At 34.3% G+C, this 12,377-nt stretch overlaps 2 protein-coding genes across 3 annotated transcripts; both read left to right on the top strand.

Moving 5' to 3' along the window:
- Positions 1 to 508: 508 nt before the first annotated feature.
- On the top strand, positions 509 to 1,790 carry LOC133310779 (uncharacterized). The gene is made up of 4 exons (XM_061511767.1): positions 509 to 607; positions 689 to 886; positions 948 to 1,037; positions 1,344 to 1,790. Exons 1-4 carry the CDS (start codon positions 509 to 511, stop codon positions 1,788 to 1,790), a joined length of 834 nt encoding a protein of 277 aa, XP_061367751.1.
- A 7,882-nt stretch (positions 1,791 to 9,672) lies between these two features.
- On the top strand, positions 9,673 to 11,519 carry LOC133310750 (thaumatin-like protein 1). 2 transcript variants are annotated; one of them, XM_061511729.1, is made up of 3 exons: positions 9,673 to 9,869; positions 9,977 to 10,640; positions 11,081 to 11,519. In XM_061511729.1, the coding sequence occupies exons 1-3, from the start codon at positions 9,794 to 9,796 to the stop codon at positions 11,289 to 11,291; spliced, it is 951 nt and encodes a 316-aa protein (XP_061367713.1). In that variant the 5' UTR covers positions 9,673 to 9,793; the 3' UTR covers positions 11,292 to 11,519. The 2 variants fall into 2 exon arrangements, with proteins under 2 accessions (XP_061367713.1, XP_061367714.1); XM_061511730.1 differs by having other exon boundaries at positions 9,673 to 9,859; positions 9,961 to 10,640.
- The last annotated feature ends 858 nt before the right edge of the window (positions 11,520 to 12,377 follow it).

The raw sequence follows: 12,377 nt of genomic DNA on the forward strand, positions 1-12,377 counted from the left end.
GTTTCTAACAAACCCAGGGAATCCTCTTTACCTTCATCCAAACGAAAATCCTTCCACTGTATTGGTTTCATCACTTCTCAATGGTGCAAATTACCATTCGTGTTCAAGAGCTATGAAGATGGCTCTCATGTCAAAGAACAAGTTGAAAATAGTTGATGGTTCGATGATCATTCCTGACAGTTCAGATCCGTCTTTTGAGGCATGGGAGAGGTGCAACAACATGGTTCTAGGTTGGATACATAGAGCTATAAGTGAATCCATAGCTAAATCTATACTTTGGATAGATAAGGCAGTTGATGCATGGACAGATCTTAAGGATCGCTTCTCTCAAGCAGATATTTTCCGGATCTCAGATCTACAAGAGGATATATATAAGCTTCATCAAGGAGAAAGAAGTGTTGCTGATTATTTCACTGAATTGAAGATCTTATGGGATGAACTTGAGACTTTGAAGCCTCTACCACAGTGTTCTTGTAATGCTTTGAACAAGATGTGAAGCTACAGAGATATGGATCATGTTATCAGGTTCCTAAAAGGTTTAAACGAGCAGTTCAATGGAGTAAAATCACAAATAATGCTGATAGATCCACTTCCAGAGGTCAATAAGGTATTTTCACTTGTATAACAGCAAGAGAGACAAATCAGCAGTGGAATTTCTGTTATGAATGATGCCTTGAATCAACCAAAGGCATTTGCACATTATTCTGATAATAAAAATGCACCTTATGGTAGAGGAAAATGGAGGCCAAGCAATGGTAGAGGAAATGGAAACAAATTCTGTACAAATTGCAAGAAGACTAATCATACAATAGAGACATGCTACTTCAAGCATGGATTTCCTCCAGGCTATAAACCACGTAGCCAATATTCAGCTGCAAATGTTACTGTTGGTGGAACTGAAAGTATCAAAAGTCGAGCAGAATTTTCCTTTTTCTGCTGATGAGCAGCTACGATTGAGAGGTCTTCTGCAATCACTGTCAGCCAAAGAAAATAATGTTTCTCACAGTGCAAATCTTGTTCAGGCATTCTCTGCAAAGGTAACCCAACCACAAGGTAAAACTTATATGCAATGGATCTTGGACACAGGTGCCACAAATCACATATGTTTTACCCGAAGCCTTTTTTCTTCCTTAAACAAAATTTTGCCAATCTCTATTTCCTTACCTAATGGTCATTATATGACTTCAGAATTTTCTGGTACAGTTAGCATATCTCCTCACATCATTTTGCAAAATGTGTAATTTGTTCCAGAATTTAAAATAAACCTTATATCCATTACAAAGTTTTTAAAGACTACACCATGTTATATAACTTTTGACCAATCTTCTTGCCTCATTAAGCAGAAATATACGAAGGAAACGATTGGTTTAGCTGAAGAAAGAGAAGGGTTGTATGTGTTAGTCACCAAGATCATGAAGCAAAACCCATCAGCATTCGATTCTCATTCTATTTCTCAGCATAGCAGTAGCAATAATGCCTCATATTGTAATAATTCCTCTTTAGAAAACAATGGTTCAGTTTTATGGCATTATAGACTTGGCCATTTATCTCATTCTGTGATGAAAACAATGTATAAGAAATTTCCTTTCCTATCAATGAAAGATGATTCTCCTTGTGACATATGTCATTTTGCAAAACAATCCAAACTTCCTTTTCCCTCAAGCACCACAACCACTGAAAAACCTCTCCAAGTCTTACATGCAGACATATGGGGCCCTTACTCAACCCCATCATTACATGGTCACAAATACTTTCTCACATTGGTCGATGATGACAACTGCTATACATGACTTATTCTGATGAAAACAAAATCAGAAACAAGGAGCTCTTTACATAATTTTGTCAATTATGCAGAAAACCAATTTCAGCAAATAGTTAAAATCATACGATCAGATAATGGACAAGAGTTCATCATGACTAGATTCTACAATGACAAAGGAATTATTCACCAACGTACATGTGTTGAAACCCCACAACAAAATGGGATAGTGGAAAGAAAGCATCGTCACATCTTAAATGTTGCTAGAGCTTTGACATTTCAAGCCAACTTACCCCCTAAACTTTGGTGCTATGCTGTAACCCATGCAACTCATCTCATAAACCGTATTACATCACCTATCCTTCAAAACAAAAGCCCCTTCCAAATGCTATACAGTTTACCTCCCATCCTTATCCACCTCAAAGTCTTTGGCTGCCTTGCATATGCAAGTACACTAACTAGCAACCGTTCAAAGTTTGATCCCCGAGCCAGAAAATGTGCTTTTTTTGGATACCAACCAAATACAAAAGGTTATATACTCTATGATCTTTCAGCTCACACAATATTTATACCCCGCCATGTTATATTCTTTGAAACCTACTTTCCATTCCCAAAACCAGAACCTCCAATCTCTACCCTTCCACTTATGCAGCATTGCCCCTTAACCAATGAAACTGATCATGATTTTGCCTTTCCATCATATCCTATCAGCTCAAGTCAGCACACTCAGCCAACCTTACCAGCTCAAGAAATACCAGAGTTCACTACTGCTACTGCAACTGATGCTACAAATCAGACTCAAAGCACCAGAAAATCCACCCGAATCCGCCAACCCCCTTCATATCTTGTTGACTATCACTGCAACCTGCCTACTTCTTCAGCCTACCAACATTCCTCAGGTATTTCTTATCCCCTATCTTCTGTTTATTCATTTGATCTTTGCTCACCCTCATATCAGCATATCTGTTCCAATCTGAGTACACACATTGAGCCTAAATCCTACAGTGAGGCTTCAAAACATGAATGTTGGCGGGATGCCAAGTAAACTGAACTGAATGCACTTGAACAAAATAATACATGGTCCCTTGTGGATATTCCTTCGGGTGTTCAACCGATCGGATGCAAATGGGTATTCCGAATTAAACATCGTGCAGATGGCTCCATTGAACGCTTTGAAGCTCGCCTTGTAGCAAAAGGCTACACCCAACTAGAAGGACTTGACTTCTTTGATACCTTCTCACCAGTAGCAAAACTTACCACAGTCCGTGTTCTACTCTCTTTGGCTGCTATTCATGGTTGGACACTTCAACAGCTTGATGTTAACAACGCTTTTCTCCATGGCGATGTTCATGAGGATGTCTATATGCATATTCCTCCAAGATTCAGTTCCCATTTTCCCAACAAAATTTGCAAACTCCAAAAGTCATTATATGGGTTGAAACAAGCAAGTCGCCAATGGAATGCTAAGTTGTCTTCCTCTTTGATATCCCTTGGTTACAAGCAGTCATCAGCTGACCACTCTTTATTTGTCCACAAAACTAGTGCATACTTTACTGCATTATTAGTTTATGTGGATGACGTTCTACTTACGGGTAATGACTTAGATGAGATAGTTCGTGTTAAGAACTTCTTGGATAAAAAATTCAAAATAAAGGATCTTGGACCAACTCGTTATTTTTTGGGCTTGGAGCTTTCTTGTTCTTCAAAGGGTATTGCTGTGAATCAACGTAAGTACTGTCTTGAATTGCTTGAAGATGGTGGAATGTTGGCTGCTAAACCAGCAAGTACACCATTAGATCCTTCTCATAAAATGCAATGTATACAAGGGGAACCTTTTGTCGATGTTGCTTCCTACAGACGTCTTATTGGTCGTCTTCTCTATTTGACAACCACAAGACCAAATATTATGTTCTCTGTACAACAATTAAGCCAATATGTTGCTAATCCTATGCAATCTCATCATATAGCAGGCCTTAGAGTATTGCGCTACTTGAAAGGATCTTTAGGGAAAAGATTACTCTTCCCTACACATAACAACACCCATATCTCTCCCTTTGCTGATGTAGATTGGGCTTGCTGTTTGGACACAAGACGCTCCGTCACTGGCTTTTGCATATTCATTGGATCTGCTCTGGTCTCATGGAAATCGAAGAAACAGAGCACTGTCTCTCGTTCTTCCACCGAAGCTGAATAGAGATCCTTAGCAAGTCTAACCTGTGAGCTACAATGGCTGCACTATTTGCTTAACGATCTCCTTATTGTTCCTACCAAACTTGCTTCCGTATTTTGTGATAACAAATCAGCCATTTACCTTGCGCATAATCCAGCTTTCCATGAGCAATCCAAGCACATAGAGTTGGATTGTCACATTACCTGTGACAAGATTACCGAAGGGCTTATCCATTTGCTTCAAGTTTCTTCTGCAGCCCAAGTCGCAGACATGTTTACGAAAGCCTTGCATCCTCAACCTTTTAATTTGAATGTCAGCAAGCTGGGTCTCTTTGATATTCATCGTCCCGCTTGTGGAGGGTAATGAGTAATAATACTCCATCAGCTCAAGTCAGCATATCAGCCAACTCAACAAGTTTGTTAAGACAGTTGTAACTTCTTTTATTCTGTGTTGAGTATTAGCCGATATCAAGTTGTAATATAAATAGAATACTGTGTATTGTAAAAACAAATCGACAAATTCAATTCATTCAAGTTCTTTACATTTTCCCTCTCTTTTCATCGATCTTTTTAATATATTTGACCTCTGATCACTGTATGGGCTTGGTCTTGTTCCTTCTTCATTGATTGCAAACATACTAGTAATTAGTAAAACAGTCACTCTATACAATCTAATAATTTACTGTTCCAGTAAGATAGAAATTCACTTTTAAAGAATATATAATGATGCATCATTTTTTGATTTAGATTATTTAATTAATTAGTATTAATAGTGCATCGCCAATTAATAGCTAGCTGATGAGTATATTTTTATTTCTTATTGTATATGTTACAGTGAATATGAAAATTTATTTATTTTTAACGTGTGTCACGTCGTTATTTGACGAGAGTGTGTAACGTTATATATTTACAATAACTAACTTTAATTATGTGTATAGTTGATCAATTATATGGTAAAATAATATTTTTGTGTAAACATACATTTTTTAATTAAATTTTTGTTTAGTTAATTTAAAATTTATTCACTGTTATTGTTTGTGTTTAAAACAAAACGTTACTCGATCCTCATGCTGTTGAAGATGTAATAAAATCATTATAAACTGTTACAATAATTTGATATTGACACAGTACAATTTTTTTAAATAAAAATATTATTCCTTAATATAGTACAAGAGTCCAGTGAATATATTGTTTGGTAGTTCTGCCAATTTTAATCTTTGCTCTAAGGTATCTACCAAAATTAGATACCTTCTTAAAACGATAATACTGCGCTAGCTCCTCCGCTTCTAGAGAGTTAAAATTTTTGGAGAAGAAAATATAGAATTTTTTTTTTTGGTAAACAGAAAATATAGAATTTATACGGACTGATCCACTGCCCTAAATTGATCAACGTAGCACATAACGACGTTCATCAGCTTCAGTAAAAAAATAAAATAAAAAATTGAAAGCATGGACAAAAAAATGGAATAATTCTTTAGTACAATTGATGCGCTGAAGATTCAGTGCGATTTATTTTATAATATGTGAATAAAAATATTACGTCATCTGAAAAAAAAAAATTAAAATAACAGCTGAGCAGATGATATAATTTTTTTTATCCACGTATTATAAAATAAACGATAATTGCACCGGAGATTTAATGCATTGGTTACACTAAAAATTTGTTGTGAAAAAATGAAAGATATGAAGTAGGGATAATAAACGAACCAGGGTTCTTTCAGAGACCTTTGATTCGATTCGTGAAGGCTTGAACTTATATACCTAAAATTGGTTGTTGGATTCAGGTTTGAACTTGTATAAAAGCTAGTTTAATAAAAAAGTCTCAGATTTCAATTCAAAAGCTCGGCCTTATAGCATCTCTGGTTGACCTAGTATATTAATATTTATTTTATATTTTTTATACTAGCTACTTGTAATAGCCCTTTGTCTTTCCTTAATCCTTTTCACCCCAATTTATTGGTTAAACAGATTTTTTGAATGATTTTGTTCTATATTATGCTGTTTGTATATACATTGAATTTATGAATATTTATGAAATTACTAGTGTTATTGATTGTATATTCTGTTTGGATAAATTTTTGTTGTCTTGATTTTTTAAAATAGGTTAACAGGCTAATTAAGGCTTTCATTTTTTGTAAATAAGTCAGGCCACAAATAACAGGCTTGATCAGGCTGATACATTTAAACACAAACTTAACTTTTTAAAATCAAAATTTGACTCGACTCGGCCAGTTAACATCCTAATCCGAAATCTTTTATCTTTGAATTTGGAAGCATATAACTAATGGATCACATATAGATAGACACACATGTCAAGGCCCGATAATTTTTGTTGTCTTGATTTTTTAAAATAGGTTAACAGGCTAATTAAGGCTTTCATTTTTTGTAAATAAGTCAGGCCACAAATAACAGGCTTGATCAGGCTGATACATTTAAACACAAACTTAACTTTTTAAAATCAAAATTTGACTCGACTCGGCCGGTTAACATCCTAATCCGAAATCTTTTATCTTTGAATTTGGAAGCATATAACTAATGGATCACATATAGATAGACACACATGTCAAGGCCCGATAATGCCCTCCATGTCGGGCGCAAGTACGTGTCCAATAAAACCTCCAGGTTAAAAGAGTATATATATATATATATATATATATATATATATATATATATATGGGGTTTGATTTTATCATTTTAAAAGAGAATTCAATTCTCATGTTATAGAGATAAATAGCATGTGGGACCCAAGTGTTAGAAAAAATTATATGTAGGACCCATGTCAGCACGAAAATCGAAGGGTGTGTAGGAAAATTTGAATTCTCATTTTAAATGAGAATTATAAAACCCTATATATATATATATATATATATATATATATATATATATGGAAAAATATTTCTACAGTCACTTTAGATAAGGTTGTTTACAGCTATCCTTTTTCACTAAGTACGATACTTAGTTATAACAATAAAGCTGTTCATTTTTTCTCTTTCCTCAGACATTGTCGGCTGACGTGGCGGAGAGAGAAAATGCAATTTTAATGTACGACTGGTCGTACTTAGTGAAAAAATGGTAGCTGTAGACAACCTTATATAAAGTGGCTACAGAAATATTTTTTCCATATATATATAAAGGAGGAATATTTTTTATATTGTACAAGGTAATATTTCTCTTGTATTTTCATAAAAATGTATGAAATTTATATTATTACTTTTTCTCTCTCTTCTCTTTATATAATATTATATTGTTCCATATAATTTTTATGTGTATATAAAAAATAAAATTATCTCTTATACTAAAATAAATATTAATCCCTATATATAAACGCCAAAACAAAAGGATTCAAAAGACTGCAAGCAGGCGAGTAAGTTCTCTATAATATCATTCACCAAAAAAAAAAATGGTTCTCTATAATAAGGAAGGAAAAATGTTTGACTTTTAAAAATATAAATTTGTGTTACTTTAAGTAAAATTATTATATTATTATATTTTTTACTTTTTTCTTCTTCATATAATTAGAAGAAGAGAGAAAATAAAAATATTGTGGAGGAGAGAGGATAGGTAAAAAATTATAAAAATATAATAATTTCATGACACAAATTTATTTCCTTAAAAATAAGGAACGCTTTTTTCCTATTTGTAAATCGCCTAATTAATATTAGGAAATGTGATTATTGATAGTGCGTAAGGAATCAAGAAATAAAGAGAAAGAAAATATATAATTATAATATAAAGAAATTAAACGCTCATCATTAGTATTATGAATGGGTTAATGCCACTTTTTTTTTTATCTATTTATACTATCTCGTAATTACTTTTAAATTTTATTTTCTTATTTATATTTAAGTAATTTTAAAGTCAAACATATTTTTATTTATACCATTTTATATTAGGGTAAATGATTTCTTCGATCTATGAAGATAAATTATCTCTGATAAATTTAAAACTACATTGTTTTGGATGAAAAATATTATAATTTTTTAATTTTATAATCATAAGATGAAGTCATTTTAAATTTATTGAAAATAACCGGATAGGAGAAATATTGTCTATTTATATCTGGATTCTCTCCTATCCATTCTGAAGCTCTTTTTCCTCTCTTCGATAGAACCGTTATGTTACAGGCACGATCTTACTCCAAAGTGAGAAAATCTTGGCGCGAAATATGAAAGCGGTGCTGATTGTCGGTACTATATTTGCATTGGTTGTTAGCATATGTGTTTTCCTAGGGACGTGGAGCATTTTCCATGCTGCTATTACTATCATTTATGGTACCACCACCGGGAGAAGGTATTTAGTGTCTCTCGACTATGGTGGTCCTTTTTCAAAATAAAAAAAAAAAGCCGGAGAGGAAAAAAATAAAAAAGAGAAGGGTAGAAATGAAAGAAAATCTTTCATTTATAGAAAAGGGATCACTGAATAAATGGTGGACTTGGAGCATATTAAATTTTTCCCACCACCGGACCCCTATTACTTCTCCCTATTTATTATTCTCTATTAGATCTTCAGGCGAGTTGGCTCCCTCCGATATCCCCACGAGCTTCGACTCTTTGAGCCGGCTATGGAACTAATCCGGAGTGCGGGGATTAGTAATGACTAAAGGTTCAGCCTCCTCTCCAAGAATGCATTCAGCAGGAATCGAACACATATCCAACCCTACTAACTCAGTGCCAAGTTACCAACTGAGCTGCACTCCATTAGATCTTTCTTCCGTGTTTTAATTTTACTTTTAAAATAAAATGGAGTAATTCTTTCTAACGTATGTACATACATCACTAAAATTCAAATTATTATTTGATATGTGTAACATGTTAGGGTGTTTATGAATCAATTAAATTCAATTCAAATTTAAAAAAAAGTGAATCGAAAATAAAATCTAGATAAACTGATAAAAAAAAAATATATATTTTTTAATTTGATTGGTTCGATTTCAATTCTTATTTAAGTATTCAGTGCTATAAAGGTTTTTTTAATAAAAGAATTGTAAGCGGGAGGATAAGTGTGGCTTTGAGCTGCACTCATGAAAGCCATAGATATATCAATCAGGATAGCCAACAAAATTCCGACAGATCATCCGGTTCAATCGAGAATATCTTTAATGTTATTCGACATATTTTTCACGTGACACGTATTTTATTTTTATTATATTATAAATAAATAAAAATTAGATGAAAGAATATTTTGATAAAAAATAAGGGGTTGCATTTTCTCATGTAACATGAGAGCACCTTTTCTCCTACACACACACAATCAAGTGGGCCTACTAGTTTAAATAAAAAAAAATGAAAAAAAATATTAACACGAAAATCGAGCTCTCGCTAACATAAGAGACGATTATCCCACAACATTAGATTTATTTATCCGAAAAAATAAAACACTTATCACAGTACGAACGAAAGATACACCAAAAACACTGATTTTTTTTTCCTTTTCAACAAGACAAACACAGTTTTCTTTTCAGCACCAGATTTTTTAACCGACACTACTACCAGATTTTTTTTCCCCCTTCTCTATTTTTTATTTATTTTTTAATTGCATTATAGAAACAAATCATTGGAACGTGGAAACTTCGCTTCACCCTCTCTCTCTCTCTCATACACACTCAGCCACAGTAAACACAAGTGTGGCTGTTCTCTTTTGTTTATGCATTCTTTATAAATAGCGACGAAGTGCTACCATTAAGATTCCCCCTCCTCTCGCTCCTAATTCTCCCTTTCTCTTCACTCTTTTTCTTGGCAGAAAGAGAGTGATAACACATATTAATTATAGTATTAGCACTTGATTAATCTGCATCCTATAATCCTCTCTTTCTCCGTCCATTCAACTTCGTGTTACAAACTAACAAACATATAGTTCCCTATTACTATGGGTCTGTTCTTATGTCACCGACATTATTCTTCTCAAGCGTTATTGGGTTTCGTACTCTTCCTCGTTTTCCAAGGTTAATTTCGGCTTTTTTTTAATAAAATGGGCCTTTCAGTTATTTTTAAAAAATGGAGAACTCGTATATAAGATTAACGAAACTAACTCAGATTTCCCAATGTTCAGGGGTTTCAGGGGCAACATTTACCTTCACGAACAAGTGCGATTTCACAGTATGGCCAGGAATTTTGGGAAAACCAGACCTCGGAAGCACAGGCTTTGAGCTCACAAAGGGAAGTTCCAGAAGCTTCCAGGCCCCAACCGGTTGGTCCGGTAGATTCTGGGCAAGAACCGGTTGCCAATTCGACGATTCAGGCAACGGAACTTGCGCCACCGCCGACTGTGGCTCCGGACAGATAAACTGCAACGGCGCCGGAGCCTCACCGCCGGCGACACTAGCCGAGTTCACACTCGGCACCGGTTCCATGGACTTCTACGATGTGAGCCTCGTGGACGGTTACAATCTGCCAATGATGGTCGTAGCCAGCGGTGGATCGGGGTCGTGCGCCGCCACCGGTTGCGGTGCGGATCTCAACCGGCGATGCCCGTCGGAATTGAGGGTCGACGGCGGCGACGCCTGTCAGAGTGCTTGTGGCGCGTTTGAGAAACCAGAGTATTGCTGCAATGGCGCGTTCAGCAACCCTTCCACGTGCAAGCCCTCTGTGTACTCACAAATTTTCAAGTCTGCGTGTCCTAAATCCTATAGCTATGCCTATGATGATGCCACTAGCACATTTACGTGTTCAGGAGCTGATTACACAATCACATTTTGTCCTTCTTCTTCCGCAAGGTAATCAAAACCAAACCATGAGGAATTATGTTTGGAGAAAATTTATTTGATGCAATATATAAAAAAAAATGAATTTATACTTTTTATGTAATTTAAGATGTGAATTTTTACAACACACGTGCTCAGGTGAACTTCATTAAAAAAAATAAATAAAAAAATTAAAAATATTGGCATGCAATACGATGTTGCATAAAAATATAAATCCCATAAAAAAATGAGTGGACCTATTAAAGAGAAGAGACAGAGAAAAAAATATATGTCACTTATTTTTTGTGTGTTGGATGGCACAAAATTGTATTTTGATAAACATACTTTCCTAGTTTCCCTAGAATAATAATGTAAATTTTTTTGGTTATAATGTTTTGGGTCAACATTAATTCCTATAAGATGCTTAATGATTGAGATATTGGAATTTGTTCGTTTTTTTTTTTTTTTTGCAGTCTTAAGTCTTCAACGGATTCGTCTCCAAAGGCAACGGATTCAGCATCAGGGTCTGGTTCAGATTCATCGGTTGAGCAATCAGCACTAGCTTCAACTTCGTGGCTAGCTGATATGGCTACAGCTACAGGGTCATCCACCAGAACCCGACCTTTCGTTTATTCAAAGAGTTCTTTTTTGGTGGCTGTTACTTTCATTCTTTTGGTGGCTTAGTTTCTGTGTCCCTTTCACATTGACGTCTCAGCTATATCCTTATCTTCCATTCAGAGAAGCAGCAGATACACTATTGATAACATTAGTGAAGTGTTGAGGACTATTGTGATTGTTAAATTATATGAAAAGGATAAGCATTTTAATCATTTGTCGCATATTTTTCTTATGGTTATGATGAATTCTTTAATTCTGAGCCTTTGTAATTGGAGAGTTTGGTGGAGTGGGGGAATAAGGTGCGTTCTCTGGATTAAAAATGTGAACACAAATTCAAAGATGTCTTTTAAATTAATGAGTACTCGGATTAGTGGGTTTTGAGGCCCATCACCTTTTTGCTCTCTCGGCCTTGGTAGGAATTTGTAGAGTTCTGCAAAAAAAAAATATCAAAAAATTAAATTGAACTATGAACGTGAATTTAAGTGAACTGTTCTTGAAAAAATTGGTTTTTGAAAATTACTTCATGAATTGAACTATCTTTAAAGAACTAATTTAAGAATCGAACCAGTTTCAAACGAATTGAACCGTTTTATCTGTTTGTTTTTTTGATATTTTTATTTTTTTTCTGTTTAGAATATATTTGACTCGAATTGGTTTTGAACTTAATCGAACCGAATCGAATCATTGTTAATTCGAATCGAGTCGAGTCGAATCAATTCAGTTCAGTTTAAAAAAAATTAGTTTAATTTGACTTATGCACACCCTTAAAAATTTGCGATATGAAAGGAGAAAAGGAAATTGAAAGAGTAAAATGTAACCAGTCTCACAATAAAGAAAATTAATGAAGATTTTAAAAACAAAAATAGAAAAGGTCATGCTTGACGACAATTTTTATATTAAAGACGCTCAAGTGTTACCTGGAGTATGATGGTTGGTCTTTTTTATTTATTTTTTAATTTCTTTTGTAATGTTAACTGAAACAAGGGTATAGTATTTTTTTTTTCGGTGAAAAGGGTATAGTATTTTATTAGTAAAATAAAATGACGCCTTAGGGTAATTTATGATCGATCATGAGAAAATGGTGACAAGAATGTCCCAAAAAAAAAAAAAAGTAAGGAAAGAAAATGGTGACAAGATGTATGAAATGTTAAA

The sequence above is a fragment of the Gastrolobium bilobum genome, unplaced genomic scaffold (genome assembly GCF_033153095.1).
Source record: "Gastrolobium bilobum isolate Gb01-03AN ecotype WA unplaced genomic scaffold, APGP_CSIRO_Gbil_v1 utg10606, whole genome shotgun sequence".
Classification (NCBI taxonomy): Eukaryota; Viridiplantae; Streptophyta; class Magnoliopsida; order Fabales; family Fabaceae; genus Gastrolobium; species Gastrolobium bilobum.